The sequence below is a fragment of the Melanotaenia boesemani genome, chromosome 12 (assembly GCF_017639745.1).
Source record: "Melanotaenia boesemani isolate fMelBoe1 chromosome 12, fMelBoe1.pri, whole genome shotgun sequence".
In the NCBI taxonomy this organism is placed as follows: Eukaryota; Metazoa; Chordata; class Actinopteri; order Atheriniformes; family Melanotaeniidae; genus Melanotaenia; species Melanotaenia boesemani.
The window spans coordinates 16,010,973-16,030,189 of NC_055693.1; the positions used below are offsets into that span (position 1 = coordinate 16,010,973).

The following is a 19,217-nucleotide window of genomic DNA, read 5'->3' on the forward strand; positions in this document are numbered from 1 at the left end:
GTGAAGTTGATGGGACATCCACTTCTGGAATGATTGGCAACTGTCTTGAATATTTTTCCGACTTCTGAATAATCTTTATTACTAGAATGATGGACTAAGTTATTTGAAAACAGTCTTATAGCCCTTCCCAGATAGATGGGAAGAAACAGTTGCTTCACTAAGATAACTGCTGATGTCTTTCCTCCTTGGCATTGTTTTAACACAAACCTGAATGCTGCAGACCAAAACATTGCTTTTATAGAGCTTTTCACGCTTGCTGGTGATCAACTAATCAAATACATTTCATTGGTACACTCTTTCAGCTTCAAGAGTTTACTTATTTCATAACCAAATGATCCAATCCCTCCTACAAAAAGCTGATAATGGAGACATATATGATCATAAGGTTAGTACTGAAATAGAGAGCGAGACCAACTCACTGCAAACGTCATGGAACAAACATTTTGTGGCACCAAAAATGACCCAGTCTTTAATCAAAGCAGGATTAGTTTACTCATAATTAAGACAATCATTCAAATAATCCCTTGAACGTGAGCAGCAACCACCCACTGCAAATAAACTGTTGTTAATGCCCGACAACCCTCATGTGTACACATCTAATAACCAAACTGTTCATTTCTTGCACGCCGGCTCACATCCTGATTGCTCGGAGCTGGATCTTGTTATAGATATCAATGCTTCCCACTACGCTACAAGTGGGTTATGCCACGTCCTTGTACTCACCAGTAATTGCTTTGGTATTTTTAGTTGAGTTTAGTGTTGGGGTAATTAAAACAAAATGAGATAGTGGAGATGGAGATCTCTTGTGGCTCCCTGGTCTGAGCTTGTAGAAGTTTAGTAAGGTCATATGTTACGATGTTTTCAATTATGAACCTCGGTGTTAATGAGGGTTTATTAAAGAGTGAGAATATTTTTGCATAACAAGGCAACTAAGAAGCTGAGGCCTCTACATCTGCAGATTAAGGCGGGTGTGAAAATGTTGTTTCTAGTTCCTTAACTTCTTGTTTTATCATTGGCTGGACTACAGGGAGAAAAGCATTACAGTGTTGAAAATGTTGATGAAAAAGGTTTATTTATTACTGTATATGTTTATTTACACTACTGCAGATTTATATTATATAAAAATTATACAATATTTTCAAAGTAGCTTATATTTCAAAACAAATTGTGACTTTTGCGATAGCTTTTATTAATTTAAATAATTTCTTTTCGTGACTGGTCTTAAAAAAAAACAAACCAACAAAAAAAAAATCACAGATTTGATGTTACAGCTTAAATTCTCTGTTATTTTAAATGTCAAGTGCCAGAAAAGAGACAACTACAATCTCTTTTCATATTAACTCCACATTGGCTAACATGTCCTTAAAGTCAGCCCTGCTCCTCTCCACGACAGCTGCCTGTGGGAAGGGCGGGGAGCTCAGGATGACCGTCCCCCAGGTGGTCAAGTGTGGCCCAGCTGGAACCGTCAGCATACGCAGGGTTGACAGATGCAGGCAGAGGATGCTGGGGCAGGTCAAGATGGCCGCTGAGCCGTACCCAGCAGGTGGAGGCACAGCAGGTTTAGCACCACGAGGACCAGCACCAACCCAGCGAGGACCTTCTGCATCCACAGACATGTATTCAGCTTCAGTTCCAGCCGTGAGTTGCAGGCCATCACTCGCATAAGCTGGTGAGACAAAAAACTGCTTGAGTCCATTTAATATGTTAATCATGTCAGACTGGTACATTTTTCCAGTAAGATAAACAAGAAAGGAAATAATTTTTTTTTTATTAATATTTTTAATCTAAATTGTGCTATTAGCTATAGCTTTATATTTACAGAATGACCACCTTTCTTGTAACCTTTTTTGTCTTTATTAAGCCTCACAATATATTTTTCTAGCACCTTTTCCCAGTCAGAGATGTAATGACATTAAACAAGTGCACATGAATGAAGTAAATTAAGTATTTTTTCTCTAAACTGGCCCAGCATCCGAGTTGTACAAATATAGAGGAAATTAATTTATTAGGAGCTTTAAAATAACAGCAATGGCACTGTACAAAATGGATACCGGTTGTTGAAAAGCATCTCAGTAAATAAATGCACCTATATGATTGAGAGTAACTTGTATGATTTTCTTGCAGCAGAACTCACCGCTGTGTTTAACTCCTGCTGTCCACTGGTTGCTGCGTCCATAGGACTTTCCCTGAGAGGGTTCACTGCCGGTTTAACACTATCCAGAGCGTGACAGCGCAATCTGCAAAAAAGCCAGAATGCAAATGAGTATGGGTAGTACAACCTGAAGATTCACTGGTTTAGCAGAGTAAATGTGTGGCAAAAATCTAGTATAAAGATTCTTTAATGCATTCATTAAAACCCTTGATAAGGAAAGTTAATGCACACCTGTGTTCCATGACCTTGTTCTTTGGTACTTCTTTCCAGAACTGTGCAAGTTCTTGTGTTCCAACACTGTCCATCTCTGCAGCCATAACCAAAAACCTGTCCTGTGGAGAGGCCTGGGAACCTGCATAAATCATCAAAACAAGCAAATAAATCATGAGAAGCTGTCCTGATCAGCCCGAATCTGTTTTTGTAGGAGAAATTGTTTTGGATTCAAGCAGAGATAAAAAGGAATGATTATTGTTTACAGTTCTTCCTTAAACGTTGAAAGATTTTATTAAATTTCAGTTTAATCAGTGACCAGACCAATGCTGACTGACTTGGTATAGTCTCACAAACAGAGGGGCTAAGTTCTGAGTGTTAGATGTGACTGTTAAAATAAGACACTGCCACAGCATAAAAGCTAGAAAAAAGCAACCCTGCAATGATTCTTCTCAGCTATGTTCAGCACATCATAACCTACAGCTGACGTGTCAGCGCTTCAAGGTTGTAAAATGCTTCAACTCCCTGTCAGATGTCTGACGGCTGTTTTGAGGAGATGATTCTTTTATCACTCTTGAAATATGCATGTCAGGCAAAGGAAAGTGGTTTCCTGCACTTTGGAAAGGTAACAGAGTGACCTGTTTGATTATTCTAGGGTTCAGCATTTATAACATCTGCTGCTGTGAATGGAGTTTAAGTGCAGTACCTCCATGTAAGGACACCACTATATCCACTGAAGCTCCTGGTTCACAGCTGCTGCTGCTGGGCTTCACTCTGTACTTCTCAGGTGCTGTGGTCCGGACCTGTGCAGACATCAAATAAATATGTCAAATATTTCTGTGGATGAATTTGATTATTAGTCTGCTTAATACCCAACAAATGACTTTCGAACCTTCTAATGATTTGTAGGTTTTCTTAATAGTTATTTCAGGTAATTTTTTAGGAGTACAAACATCTAGAGGTTTAATGTTTTGAAATGTAATGAAAAATATGTATGTTGTATGTATTGCCAAATGCCTGTTTCAACCTACATGAAAAATCCACAGACTGTAGGGAAAGATGGATGTTGCCTACAGAGGGAAGCGTTTAGTATATATTGAGTTTTTAAGAATAGACGCAACCTTTTGATGAAGAAATAAAGCCTTGTCACCAACCACTTTGAAGTATGTTTTTGTATTTGTTCTTGACTTGTTCCCAAGTCTGTTTTGCTCCACTAGGGTTGCATCTGAAATAATGAGATTAATAGTAATGGGTGCACATGGCAATCTCTTTATTGGCCAGCAGGAGGTAACACTACTGGCTGCAAGAATGAGGAAGTCTGTCATATAAAGCGGTTTTCATAAGGCTGCTGGAGTCCTGAAATGTTTAAGAAATGTCGTGTAGTAGTAGAATGTGAGAACACCAATGCCTGCAACGTTTGCTCAAGACTTTCTGTAGAGATTTTCAAACCAGCCCCCTTGTAAAATCTCTGAAACATCAGCAGGTGAGACAATATACAAATGTGCCAGAAAATGCTCTGGAGCATTTACGGCCACTGTGTGGGTTTCCTCCTCCTTGCTCCCCACTTCACTGAAACCTACAGAAGCATGCACTACCCACTTTAACGCAATGAGTCTTATCTGTTTTTTCCAACAATTTCCACATTCTAATTTCTGCCTCCTATGCTCTAGACGGCCTCCCCCGACTCCCTTCCGGGCATTTCCAGCCTAGAGAGAACATCTCCAGCAGAGAGCCTGTCGCTGAAATGTGCTCATGTTAAACAGGTTTCTTGTTTATAGTTGTCTGAAACAGGTCTCCCTTGAGAATGAGACTCCGTGTCTCAATAAGGTCACTTGTACAACTAGCTAGATTCTCAAAGCATTGTTTACAATGCATGTTTCATTTAGCTATCTGCTGCCAATGATGGTACTTGCCATGCAAGTAGGTGCTTCTGGGAGCAACACTGGGCTCAGAGTTTTGTCCAAAGACATTTCAGCATATGCAGAGTTCTTGGATTCGTAGTAACTCAAACATGTAGTCTCAGAAAACCAAGATGCTAATGACTGAAATGCTAAATGCTACGTAATAAAATGGTAGGTAAACCATGAGGAAACATGGTGGTTGCAGCGTTCTTTTATCCATATTTTATATGAAAATCACTTTGCTTGTTTCAACTGTAGAAAAAAAAATCATGACAGATAGTTGGAGACTCAAATGTTTTTCTCTTTTTTTTCCATACCAGCAAAGATTAAAAACAAAGTTCTATGGTTTTCAAGACTGCCAAGGATTTCTGGAACATTTTATTACAGATTATCAAATTTTACAGTTAATTCCACGTAACAGCAACTGTTTGGTCAATTCATGTCATGTTTAATAATAAGAACCCAGGTCAGACCACACACTTGGATTAAAATCCTTTCAGACTCACCTTAAAGGCCACCTGATTTTTGGTCACATTGGTCAGGATAATGAGGCATTTCTTCTCCAGTTCTCCAGAACCAAAGCTGAGCTCTTCAGCAGGGCTAAAAGAAAGAGAGAGAGAAAGAAAAAAAAAGAAACAAATAAACAACAACAACACAAAAACTCATTATGTAAAAAGAACTACAGTAGAAATTTCTCTCCGTGTCTGGGCTGAAACCAGAGCCCAAGTTCTTAAAAAGGCAGTAATCAGACAAGGATTTCCATTTGCTTCTCAACATGCTTTGTCATTTCTCTCCTAAGCATCCTATTAATACAGTCTGGTCTGCAGCATTTCTTGTGCCTTGCCATCTGTGCAGTTTAATTATCCTGGGATTTGTAGCTTTTTCCTGCTACACATCATCTCTCCCCTTTGGGCCAATTCTGTTCATAGCAATACATTGCAACTCAAAAAATGAAGAGCATACTGTCATAAAACTAGAATTTTCTGTTTATTTTGTTTACCAACTGTTATCTCATTAAGATGAACACAAAATTTCTGACTGAACTTTGCTACAGGAGAATCTCTCAAAGGCTTTCAGCTATCAGGGCTTGAGAATAGCTGCTTTCATTCATATGGATTCATTACTGGTTTTATTAGTAAAATAAATTGCTGCTGCTATTTTTTATTTGAGAAGCCGTGTCATGACAATGGAAGAAGCAGTAAACAAATATGCTTTTACTTACAACACTCATTGAGGCAAGTGGGGAACAAAACAACATCTTAATGGATATTTACGTAAGGGTACATTTACATGACGTATAATGTACCTTGTGTGCCCTATCTGCTAGTTGTTTATCTTCAAAAGGTGCAGGGCAAAGTTCATTTAAAACAAGATAGTGAAATGCAGCTTGTTCTCAGATTGTCTGTTAGAATGAGAAATAGTTCAACACAAAGCTAACTGTGTCTGTATAAAAGAAGTGTGGGTGGAGACCTGAGATTTCTCTCTTACTTTCTGCTTCAAAGGTGGATGAAGGACATTTCATTCAAGAGATGGGGTTTTCTGTGCACTGGTGCAGAAACTACAGAACTGATTTCAGCTGTATTCTGGGAAGTATAAAGCTGTAAATGCCAGAGCCAAAAGAAAGCTGTTACACAGGCACGTAACACTATGCTTTCCATGTGCAAGTTTACAACAGCCTAATTTGGCTGTGGACAGCATGTGATTAGCTGGATTTGGCCCGAGTACACAGCCAACAATAAACTAGTATGGATTATAATATCTGCTTTGAATGCAGCCTGGCCATGTTTAATGTGCTGTAAGTGCCACAAACACAGCATGTTTTCTTCCTTTTGCTCTTGTGTATTCTCTTCGGCTATAAAACTGCTGTACAGTCAGGCTCAAAGCTCAGAGAGTGTCTTTGGGCAACAGAAACCTTTGGTAAACAAAAGATCAAAGACCTAGTCTTTTTTATTTTAAACCACTCCCCCAACGTTGAATTAAAGCCAACACAGCTCTGAAGGATAACTGCATTTAAAGCTCATTTAAACCTGTTTATCACTCAGTCCAGAACTGTCAAATATCCAAACTTCAAAGAAGTCACTCAGCTGGCATTAGTAATTAAAATGACAAGTGGTGTCATACACACACTCAGTTAACCAAGGACCAATCACATCGTTATGTCGTTACTGGACTACCTGGATACAGAGTTGAATACAGATGGGAATTTACAGTTACATGAAGATTACATTAAAACATAGCTGTATGTTGATGTTGAAGAGATGATACCTTCTTTTTTTCAAAAGGTAATTAATGGCTGAGCAGTGTTTCTCACTAAAGCCAGGCCCTCTTAATAATCCACAATCCCAGCTCATTTCTAATCAATTAATTATTGACTAGAAACATCTTTAATTCCTGCCCGTGTAACCAGATCAATCGGGATATAAAGGCACAAACACATCAATAATGACTTACAGCTCCGAATCAATATGAGAAAACAACACTATACAACTATACTACACAAGACAATAATAATTCTATTTTTATAAATAACTTCTACACATACATAATGCACATTCAGCTGGCAGCTTACAGCAGAAATTCTGTAATAAATGCAATCATCCTGAAGCTGAAAGTTTTTAGATTTATCCTTATACACTGGCAACTCAATGTTCATTTATTTAAAACAGGGAATAGTTTAAAGCCCTTGGACACACTTGTATCATGTGTTGTGAACAGATGATGGAATAATGGATTATCTGTCAGAATAAACACCAGCGCTGGGCGTGAAACCAGCCAATCTTTTGGTGACCAGCTGACCTTTTTGGCTTCATGTCTGATTAAAACAAATCAGTTACAGCCGCAGGGAGAAGTTGGCTCATCCGATCACTCAACAAAAATACAGGTGCAGGACAGCCAGACTGAAATGAGAGTTTGATGCTTTCGTGCCAAACTTTGTGTGGTGTTTGTTTGAGAAAAAACACAACAGAATCATTGTTTGGGTGGTGGATTTTTTTTAGGCTCTAGTGAAAATGCCAAGCAAATGATTCCAAAACAAATGGACGGAGATTGAAAAAAAAGAGCGGGGAGTTGGGGGGTCTCAGTGCGTTTGCGTTAGGATACTGGTGAAGTTTGTCTTCAGGGTGTTTTACCAGCCAGCTGGTGTCAGTGTGTTTAGAATGAACCGTTTATGTGTTTCATTTCCGTTGACATTGAAATCGGATCAAAAACAACTGGCCTGAGTTCCTGGCTAATAGATAAAAATAGATAGAAACTTGAACTAAATGGTTTGTTTATTTATTTATTTGAAAATATAAGGAATATGACTTCTCTAGAAACAGTTTGGAAAAGATTTAATCAAATTTATTACTAAACAGAGGAGTCAGTTGGATTAATCAAACTTTCACTCTAGAAAAGTGAAAGCATCCTGTCTACTACAGCAATGTTTCTCAATCCTGGTCCTTGAGAACCACTGACCTACATGTTTTAGTTCTTTCCAACTCCTGCACACCAGATACATATTTACTGAAATGCTCATCAAGTTCGTTGCAAGCCTGCTAATGAGCCATTCATATGGACACCTCTAAAGCATGCAGGGCAGTGGTCCCAGAGGACCGGGATTGAGAAACAATGTACTACAGACAGACTTAAGTGTTGTCCTTAAATCACAACTCATGCTGCAATGTTCCATAAATCAGATTTTGTTGGCCAGTTACAGATGTGAAGTGTCATGGCATGTGTTTCATGGTTGTGATACTAATGCCCTGATGAAATCTGGCTTGTAGCAGACAAACAAATACCTTTCAGAGTACTCATTACTGACTTTGTGACAGTTCCTGCTATAGCAGGTGTCACAAGATGCATAATTTAATATGATGACAGACTGATGGATTTTTTACAGAGCAAAAATAAAACCAGCTTTACTACAGCATTTGGCAGTAGCTCTCATATTCATTTATCTCTCAGGAGTCCTCTGAAACATTAAAGAACATAGATATGTATGTATGAAGCCCTAAAGTGCTGTTTGGCCTCCTGGCAGTCACCAGAATATATATTTTAGCGTGAGACCACAGCACTGATGATGAATGACAGACGCCTAAGCTCTCCAATCCATCAGTTACTTGTCAGTCTGCATGACTTCATCCTTATTCCTACAGGACTGTTTGTAAAAGGGAAGAGTAAACAAGAAATGGTCTGGAGCTTTTTATTTATTTATTTTTTTAATGATGGTATGTTAACATTACCATAACGAAGACATAAATGTATTTATTTTCAGCTAGAATAAACTGATCATCACAGTAAGTGATAATTGGAAAAAAAAAAAACATGAAACACAGCAGCAAGTGATTTTGTATCAAGTATTTAATCATCAACAAATGTACTGAAAAACTGAAATCTACAACTGAAGCTAAAACTCTACTCAAATCCTCAAATGCCAACCTCATGATGACTTAAAAAGGATTTTTTTTGGATGCATCATGTAGGTATTAATAATTTTTGTACAAAATTCTATGGTAAACCAACAAGCCCACGATTTTTAGGACATTTCTCCAAAATTTAAAAAGCCAACCTGCTAATGCTAAACGTGGTTTTCCAAATAAGTAGGATGCCTGTATGTACATAACTGTCAACCCAGTGGACCAAAGTGATCAACCAACAGAGAGCATGTAAGCAGGCTTATCCTGAAACACTGAACCATAAAAGGATCTGGGAACTTCCACAAGTTAATGTCCAACTTCTCTAAATTCTAGCTGTAATACAGTCATGAGTTGAAAGTGGAAGTACACCCGTGCAGGATGACAACAGGATGAAGGAGGGCTTCTGTATTTTGACCTACCTTACATCTAGCAGAGGGCCTTTGAAGGTGGTCAGTGGCTTCCTGGCTCCTTTGACCCTGACATTCAAGTCTGCTCTATCATTGTCCTCCGCCCCTAAACTGTCTTCCAGGAAATTCACCTGAAAAAGCAAAAAAAAAAGAAAAGAAAAAAACCCATCTAATTAGAAAGGCAAGGTGTCCTGATAATGTAATCACGTGACCCTTATCTGGTTCCTCCTCTAAAGTCAAATGTTTGACCCTTGTCCTTCATGCGTAGAAAGTTATCAGTTAATGAATGCACTGCAATGATTTATAAGTTGATCCAAGTGAAATACTGGTGAAATGTCATGTCCTCAGGATTGGACATTTATTTTAAGTTTCTTTTTCTTTTACTAAGAAACTTTTGACGACTCCTGGCCTTTGTTTCTAGTGACCTCCAAAGGGAGCACAAAAGAAGCGCCTCCACGAAAATACAGAACCGCTATGACCCACAAACTCATGACTTCTGAGAAGACAAAATAAAAAATAAAAATGTTTCAACCAGGACAGAAGTCACGTGATTTCTCAAACACTGACACGCTTATTTCAGCTAAATTTTTCACGAACTTTAGCCCACATTACCCACAGACAGACCACGAAAAGGATGACAGGAAGGAAATTGTGAAACAACTGCATCAGTGCTGGTTATTAAGGATGAAGTAGGTCAGGTGGGGTAATGGATGCTTCCACTGTGCTGCTGGCACCGCACAATGTGTACAATGGATGGGACAGTGGGCGGGATAAGAGGGAGTAAAGGAAGTTCGGGCCTGGGTAAAGATGAACGGATCAGGCATGTGACAGAAACATTTGAGACTCAGAGGGGCAGTGTGTATTCTGCTGTGATATGCACTACAATATGTCAGCTTAATTAATTAGATGACGGTGATGCAACTACCACAAAAAAAAAGACATGGAGAGATAATTAGCTTCTGATCAAGTGTGTCTATTTATTCATTTTTAAGAGCAAGCTTAAGACAATTATGGAATAATAAATGTATCTAGAAAATGTTTAAACATGCTCAAATTGGAATTAAAATGGAAAAATTCAAGTAAATTGCAGTTTCATACAGATAGTAGAACCAAAAGTGCAATATTTGTTGAGAAAATCATCTGCACCATTTCAGCCACATGTATAAATGTTCAGTTTCATTACAGTTTAGTGAAGAACAGAATCAACCTTGATTTCTTTAAAAAGAAAATAAATGTAAACTAATTATTGTATAAAGAAATTAGACCACTATAAAAGACATTTAAAATGACAAAATGTGATTTCTACACATTGTTTAAGATATGAAATGCAAGGACAAAGAAATGATTGATATCTGAAAGGCACATGTTGAAATGCATTTTTTGATTTTACAATAAATATTAAAGAGGTACAAAATATGATTGTCTACATAATTACCAGGCACAAGTCACAGACTTGGCCAAAGACAGTGTTAAAAGACAAGGTACAGAAGACTTACGTTAAAATTTTGCCTTGAAGAAAGGCATGTCATAAGATTAAGTGCTCAGGGTTAATAACTTGGTCTACTGTCATGTAACAGTAATTATCTTAGTAGGCATTAATCTGAGGTTAGTGAATGCAAATAAAGTGAAATTGTTATGTGCAAGAGAGACTGTCACCTTTTGTTAAAGAGCTAATTAAATAGTGAAATGTGTCTCCTGATTGTGTCAGCATTTTACACAGCATTGTGCAAACGACCAGCTGCCCGTTATTTAGGCTCTGTCGCTTAATGACAATAACAGAAATTTTGTATTTTAAAGTTGAAGGTCAAATTGAAATGTACGGATCCAGGACAGGTTGGTGGCAGCGTCAAGTGGACTGGGAGAGAGGTGTACTCAACAATGAGCCACATGAGTACACCTGCCTTTCCAGCCTGCAGAAAGATCTTCCCGACTCTGAGCTCCTTGTGTGGTTGTGATCCTACACTGCCTTACCACTTCCCGGCCTTGTTTGAAAAAGAGAGAAAGGAAATTAGCTTCCTGAAGCCATTACGTTATCAGCTTAGTGCTTCCTGGAACTTTTGGGTCTGGGATGGATGGTGGTGAAGGGAGGGAATTTCTTATTTATTTTTAGAAAAAGATGGATCAGAAGCCGAAAGCTTAAGTACTGTGTGGAATGTGCTTAGACGGGCTTAAAGTTCCAAAAGCCTGGCTATTAACACAGCAGCAGAAGTTTAGTCACAGCACAGGCTACCAGAAATAATGTTGACTGCATGAATCTAGCTCACTTTATGCTTACAAGAACATAGCAGACTTGAAACCATACCAAGAGACAAGAGGTACAACTAATTAACCTGTTGTTACATTTATTAATTTCTCTTTAGACCCTCTTACATCTCGTCTTACTCGATGCAAGTACTTTACCTTTCCTTTCATTTCATTGTTTTTTTTTACATATTTTTAATTCATATACCCATCAGCTTAAGTAAAATAACTCCCAACTATGGGTTTAGTAGAAAGTTAAGCTTTGCATTATGAAGCTTCTAGTTAAGAGCTGCTCAAGGACTTGGGTTTTAATAAGTATGTGGACTTCAGCTCGTGTTAGACGTTACTGGAACAATCACAGTTGCAGTTTTTAGCGAATATGTTGAACTACTATTCTTTCCTCCTGAATATTTACAACCTCTTAGACCATCTGAGTGCTGACAGGAATATTCAGTGACTTCCTTTTGTTATTTTTAGAAATGTCTTCTGTGTATGTGAAAGGCAAACTCAAGAGTGATTGTGTAACTTTTGAGCTAGAATGAAAAATATCTTCCTGTTTCCCAGAGTGGCTGACTCATATGTTTTGATATAAGGTCAGATGACTTCAGTGCTTTTCACCACACCACACCACACCACAGTTATATGAGAATTGAAACTGTAAAAAAAAGAAAGAGGCTCTAATATGTAACATCTTATCCCTTTTAAAATATGAAAAAGTGAGAAGATTTCCCATTTTACAGTAGAAGCATTTAATGAGGTCCACATATGTGCCTGAAGATTACTGTAAGTCTAACAAAGAACTGATTTGCATGATTCTGCTTTTTAAATCTAAATCTCTTGTGCATAATCGATTTGGTACAAACAATAGAAGCACTGTTAATTTGGTGGAGCTTAAGCGGCTCATGGGAGAAGCTTTGGGTGACGTAGCACCAATGGGTCTCTTCAACAGATATGGGTTGGCTTTATTTTTATTTATTTGTTTTACAAACAGCAGCTCCTCGTGTTATGTGAAGGTTAATCTTCAATCTGCTACTTCCTGTGTAATAGTCAGTTAACAACATGGCTGTACATAGGAGCCATCAAACAAAACTGTGGGAAAAAAAAAAGTTAAATAAAAAGGCACATTATTTTTTCATATTGGGTATATCCTGAAATGATCCCCCAATACTCTCCAATCTATTTTTATGCAGTCCCTCTTTGCCTCCGAGCTGGAAAAGAAGCTAAATAGATTATAATGTGAGGGCTGGATAGTCCTGAAGGGAGTGAAAAGAATCTGAGAAAAGCTGCAGGCCAAGTACAACCATAGTGACACCATAGGGAGCCGATAGTGGCTGCAAAATACTCAGCCTGTGGGGTGTCAGCCTGTGGAGTGTGGGGAAATGGGAATCCAGCAACAGCATGAAAGCGATTAAGTAACAGAAGACAGATTCTGTGGACCACATGGGGAACTGAGAGCAGCAGCACTGTCTGTAAGGGCTTTGCTGATGGATTTAATTGCAGCCAAAAACATAAGAAGTCACCTTCATGGACACAAAGAGTCAGAGCTTAATGATTAGAATATCAGTGAAGTACATGCCACAAAGTGGCCTGATTACATGCTGTAATCTGAGGTTCGACTTAGAAGGAGGGAGGACAAGAAGAAAATGATCTCAGAAAGTACATCATCTAACATGACAAGCGGCAGAATATCTAGTCTGCAAGATGTGGACGAGGCATAATGAGCATATGAGCAACAGTAAACTATGTTAATAACAACAGAAACCATTCCAGTGTCAGTAGCTGTATTGAAAATAAAACTTAGTTACATACATGCAGCAGGTCTGTGAAATCCGAAAAGAAACTGGGATACTAAACTTGAGTTTAACACAACGAACAAGGAATCTAGATTAAAAACAAACAATAAAAAATAGATACAAAATTGAAAGAAAATGTACCTTTTTGGGTTTTGCCACAATCTCAGAGCTGAAGCTGGATTCCAGGGCATCTTTGCTTTCCATTTCTCCCTCTTTACTCTCCGTCTCGTCCTCGCTACCTATAGGTCCATTTTCATTGGTGGGAGTTTGGAAGTCATCATCAGGAAGAGGTGGGTAGCTATACTTGAAGGGGTCCTGGAAAACAGCCACATAAGTTAGTTCACTACAGGCACTGCTCTTAAAATGCAGATATAATCAGTTCAAATTTAAACTTCATAAGTTTGATCCTGAACTTGTGTATAGATAAACACAAGTATGATGTAAATAATAGAAGTTGTTTATTTTTTAATTAAGGGAACTCATATTCCTTTTCAATTATCATTCCTTATCAATACAAACTTTATTGATAAGAAAGAAGACAAAAGAAAAGAACTTCCACAGCCTACAAACCACAATATTATCCAATTAAGAACTACTTTTAGAAACAAAATAAACTGACTGCATACTTTAACCTAAAACCATTTTGGTTACATGTAGAAAAGCAGAAGAGCGTACCGTTCCACCCATGTGAGGTGGCAGGTACTCAGGACCAATGAACGTCTGAATTTCAGCCTTGGATGCAAACTTGAGCTTGCTGATTGCCTCTGGGCCCAACCACGACCTCACAATTTTCCACGCAGCTGCAGTTAAAGAGACATGTTCAATGCTAGAGAAGTCAAAAGTCATGTTATTATAATTTAGGTCATTACAAACATGAAAAGAGATTTGTTTAAGTGGGTTGCCAACATCTGCTGACTCAAGTCTCACCATTCATGATCCAAGGCATATCCACTATGATCATTTTGGCTGAAAGGATTGAAAAAAAAATCTTCAATGATAATAACCACTTACATTCTCGTATGTGACTTTAAAGAAGCTGTGAATCCCAATTAATAAGTAAATGTAAGATGTGCAAATATCAACAATCTAATAATGTTTGGTATAAAAAAAAACTGAATTATGACACTTACATAAAAACTTAGGATAATATACTTTGAAGCAATTAATGATATACTTCACAAAGTCCATGTCCTGAAACACAAAGTGAGAAGAAACAAAGAGCAAATATTAATAAAGTAGAGCAACACCAAAGGCTTCAAGTATAAGATATGCTTAAACAAATGATTTTGACCAAAGAGGATGTTTGTTCCTTCTTAACTGCCTCCAGATCTGAAGTGACCCACTTAAGATTAAATGAAAATTGACTGCAGGCCAATCTGAATGATTCCAAGCTCAATCCCTCTCAAATACTGACACAGAAAGTGGTAAGATGTATCTTACCTTACAAATTCAGAGAACTGAAATAGACATCTACTTTGGTAACTTGCAAAATGGTTTGAAGCTTGTTTTTATACAACTTCTTGTCATAACTAGACTTCACCACATAGATTTAGGGTTCAGTTTTTTGATTTTTAACTTTTTTGTTATAGCACAAATTAGAAATCTCCTCTGAAAACTATTTATTATTGGGTATTAATATTATGATTATGATTAACTAAGTGTTTTAAGTTAATTGCAATAATGTGACAAACAACCTAAATGTCAACAGACCGAGCCCTTATACCTTGACTAGGCTCCACAATTGGCTATGCAGGAGTCACTTCCAAGCCACACTGGCCATGTTTACATGAGTTTTAATTCTTAAAATAATAAATAATAATTAATAAAAATGAAATCCTCTTTAAAGAGATTAAAAATGACCTTGTAAACACCAAATTCCAAATGAAAAATGACCACTCTGAATTAAACATAAATCCGAAGTAAGTGGCTGGCTTATTCTGATTTAAAACCCGAACTGAATAATTCCTCGATCATATATACATTCATTCTGCTTTAAATTAATTCTGTTTTGCTCTGCGCATGCTCGTTCTCTTGTCCTGTGACAATACGGTGCTCCATCTCCTCCTCAGCTGACCAAAGTGAAGTAGTATGCTCGTGTTAAGCTGCTGCTTCAAAGCTATAATCAAAATCAAAGCGAAAATTGTTCTTATTATGTGGTCTTCCATGTTGTAGACGAAGTAGGAACTGGAGTTTGTTTACTTCAGGTAGACGTAAATATGTCACGTCTGCCCTGTCCAATCAGAACCCTTCCCAACCCCCAGATCTAAAGTGGAATTAAATAAAGTCAATCAAACTTGTTTTCCATGTGAACCTCAATTTGGAATTGCAATTTCCATGTAAACATCAATGAGAATACTTTAATTCCTAATTATTTACATCTCATTTTAAACATCATGTGACCATGGACCAATGAGATCATACTGGCTACCCTTGCTCTGGCTCATACTGGGGTTCAAAAGATCAATGAGATGGCTTTACAAATAGATCTTCAATTCTATTAATTTTATTTTTGGCCAGCATTTATTTATTCTCTCTATCTTGCTTGTGTTGGCTTATTTGTGTTTAATTGAGCCACTTTTCCTGCAAAAAGCTGGCGGAAGAGCTCCATCAAGGAGCTAATGCCTGCTGCTGTGAGCCTAAGGATTAAACAGCCCACTTGAATTGACCATCAGGATTTAAAGGTCACTTTAATCTCCAAAGTGTTAAACCATTGAAGACTCTGTAAGTCATCAGTCTATGCAAGACAAGAGCTAAAACAGCAAGAAATATGAGGGTGCTCAATAGCATTGCTGTGACAGTCCCAGCCAACTGATAGTAAATGCTGCTGAACAAAAAAAGGAAGGAAATGTAACCAATACAACCCCAATTACAAAAAAAAAAAGAAAAAAAAAAAGATGTGTGCTGTGTAAACTCTAAGTAAAAATATGATTTTGTGATGTTTATAGCAATATTTTATCCACAATAAAACATATAAAATGCTGAAAGTGAGATGTTTGACTCTGTTAATAAATAATTTAAGTTAATCTTGAATCTGATGGCAGCAACAATTCTTAAAAAAAAAAAAGAAAAAAAAGTTGGCACAGGAGAAATAAACCTAAGTGTTACCAAACTAAAGCTAGGGGAATATGTTGCAACGAATTAGGTTAATGTGCAGCAGTAACATGACTTGGTATAAAAAGAGCACCTTAGGGAGGCAGAGTCTCCCGAGAATAAGGGGTTCGACAAATAAACATTTCTTCAAAAAGGTGGAGCAAAATAACACAAAATATTTCATTTCATTAACTACATAAAATCATCAAAAGCTTTGGAGAATCTGAAGACCTCTGTGAGCTAGAGAAATGGCAGAAAACCAGTATTGGATGTCTGTTATCTGCATTAAAAACAGGCATGATTCTGTCTTGGAAATTACTTCATGGTTTTTCAGACTGCTGTTAAAAGAAAAGGGAACACTACACAGTGGTAAAGATGGACCAATCACAACTTCATCAGAGGTGTGTTGCTGCCTTCAAATTCAAAATTAGATAAAAATTCTCATGAAAGTCAATGTCTCAATTTCTGATTTTTTTTCATGCTCTATTGTGAATAACATTGGTTTAAGATTCACAAATCAATCAACTGTTTTCATTTCTAATTTACACAGAATACCAACTTCTTTGGAATAGATGTTGTACAAAATTAAACAAAAATTGTATTAAGAAAAAATATGAGGAATATGATAAAAAGTCATGTAACTGGAAAAAATGCTTTTTTTTTTTTTACTTACTATATTGCTGATACCAGACTCTGCCATGTCAAACACAACAGTGAGTGGCATCCCTGGTTCTTTCTTTGCATATCGCTCCAACCAGAAGGCAATATACTTCTTCTTATCCACAACGGTTTTTGCATCCTTGATGTGTAGCTTCACCTTAAACCAGACTAAAAACACCAAACTATTTTCTTTTTTCCAAAGCAAGTGCGATGATAAAAAGATGTGGACTGAATTGTTAGTGTGTGACATAAAAGTGCATTTTATATAGGCAACAGTGTTATAAACCATTTACATACAGAGTTTGTTGCCCTCTTTGTCATAGCCATGGAGGTAGACGGCACCAGTCTCAAACATCCACTTGGGAATGATGCTCTCATTAAGATCTGAAACAAAGAAGGAACATGACACTGTTGTAAATGGTGTTTGTTCTTATTAAAAGAATAACTAGTGGCAACAATAGCAGGCAAAACATAGAGGTATTTGTAAGATCTTTGTGCATCTTTTAGACAATATGAATGCCAAGCATCTATATTTTGATACAGAATAACTTTAATAGACTATTTTCTCAGCTATCCTGAATATAAGTAAATTTTGACTATTTAAACAGGAGTACTGCTTAATATTTTAGAGGAAGTCAGTATATATTATTCTTTGTTTCTGTTTAGGAGCCCTGCTTGGATCTGATAAAATGCCAGTACGTTAACTCTTTAGTAGTCATAATAAAGAGCTAACAACTTGTAAACTAAGCAATATGCCCCTCCCTGTGCTTCTGGTTACTAAAATCTCAATCTAATCACATTTCCTACAAACAACCATCTGATAAAATAAAGTTTACTGGATTAAAGGCCAACAAAATGTGGATCTTTGACATTTCAAAGGAAGAACAGTGTGCATTGTTCTAATGGTTTCTTTTTTGTAGAGATATGGGTGTTTAACACACAATGACACTCTGTCTGTATTCTTCCAAGACAAGCACTGGGTTTTACAAGATTGCAACACAAATAGCAATGTCAACAATTTTCAGCAGGAACTTTCAGTCCCTTTTGGCACCAGAATGAACGCTGCCCATCGCATTAGCAATGAAAACTTTCCCCAGCTCTGAAAACAAGCATTAAATTGTGACATTCATAATCTTATATGGTTTTGCAAGTTTTGATAAGATTTTTTTTCAGACAAGATTTTGGGGAAGTTTAGCTTAGATTGTCTATTTATTCTTAAAATCAAAGGTCAACAATAACAGTAGTGCATTATTATAACAAATATTAAACTTTGTCCTCTTTTCACGTGTGAAATTACACACGTCATATTACAACCCATTCAGAATGTAATAATAACAACTTACCATTCACACCAAATTCTTTTCTCCATTGAAAACTTTCATCAATCATTTTCAAGGTATCATCGACAACATAAAGCCTCCAAGTTAGGTAGCCCTCCACCAGATCGTCATCTTTCTGAAGCCTCTCTACATCCCTGGAGTCATATTTATCTGTTGAATCTACAAACATAAATCAAATGCAGTACATGCAGAATCACGTGACGTTGAAATTAAGATATATCCATAAGTAGATATCTTTCGAACAGTTACTTTCCACTTAAAAAATATAGTTAACTATCAGTTTTGTGCTGTAAACTAAACTAAGCCCCCATTGTAGAAAACAATGTTATATCCCGAGGCTGTGTTTTTATTTTATTTTATTTTATTTTATTTTTTACTGTTTCCTCAAACAGACGTCAGCCAACGTTTCTGTTGAAGCTTAACTGAACTGTGGGCACTAACTGTAGGTCAACGTGTTGCTACCAAAAGTAATAGCTAACAACAGCACATTTAACCTACAATACGAGCATATATGTAAACTAGATTACATAAAGCAGAAATTAAACTCTGAAGTAACTGAATAAACATGGGATGAGTTAATGTCACCTTAACCAGAATAAATGTTACCTTGGATCAACTCATTCTTGAACCTCTGTCTGGTCTCCTCGATTTTCTTTGTAAGGTCCTGTCACACCAGAGTTTTGTTAAGGTTAGACACATGTTTAATTTTACCAGATTTATTTAATTCGTCAACTACCTGCTCTCCTTCGTTTGGCTCATGTTCTGCCATATTCAGCTGTCTCCCGGCTCTGTGGTAGTTCCGCGTTGCTGCTGAGGTAGCTAGTTAGCTAACTAGCTGTTCAGATGAATCAGTGCTTAGAGTGAAACTGGCGTCCGGTCGTTGCCATTTTGGCTCCAGCCGTGGCCAGTGGCCACACCTCTCTCCTCCGTGTTGTTTATTTGTGTCGTACAACAAAGGGATTGTATTCAGGGTCACAAAAAACGTCTTCACACACTTTCATACAGTAAATTCGTTTAAAAGCAGCGCTA

General features: G+C 37.3%; 1 protein-coding gene across 1 annotated transcript; it reads right to left on the reverse strand.

Moving 5' to 3' along the window:
• Nucleotides 1–1,086: 1,086 nt before the first annotated feature.
• Nucleotides 1,087–19,178, reverse strand: mospd2 (motile sperm domain containing 2). The gene is made up of 15 exons (XM_042001232.1): nucleotides 18,925–19,178; nucleotides 18,795–18,852; nucleotides 18,192–18,347; nucleotides 17,146–17,232; nucleotides 16,862–17,016; nucleotides 14,229–14,289; nucleotides 14,026–14,064; nucleotides 13,774–13,898; nucleotides 13,240–13,413; nucleotides 9,077–9,195; nucleotides 4,770–4,863; nucleotides 3,069–3,165; nucleotides 2,384–2,504; nucleotides 2,135–2,237; nucleotides 1,087–1,666 (listed from the first exon to the last, which is right to left on the reverse strand). Exons 1-15 carry the CDS (start codon nucleotides 18,955–18,957, stop codon nucleotides 1,514–1,516), a joined length of 1,575 nt encoding a protein of 524 aa, XP_041857166.1. The 5' UTR covers nucleotides 18,958–19,178; the 3' UTR covers nucleotides 1,087–1,513.
• Between the last annotated feature and the right edge of the window lie 39 nt (nucleotides 19,179–19,217).

Excerpts from the sequence above, each read along its gene's own strand:
- mospd2 (XM_042001232.1), bottom strand. The coding sequence starts at position 18,957 with ATGGCAGAACATGAGCCAAACGAAGGAGAGCAG. Across the intron at positions 14,290-16,861 it reads AGTCTGGTATCAGCAATATA|GACATGGACTTTGTGAAGTA; the intron begins GTAAGTAAAAAA and ends TTTGTGTTTCAG. Across the intron at positions 13,414-13,773 it reads CACCTCACATGGGTGGAACG|GACCCCTTCAAGTATAGCTA; the intron begins GTACGCTCTTCT and ends GCTGTTTTCCAG.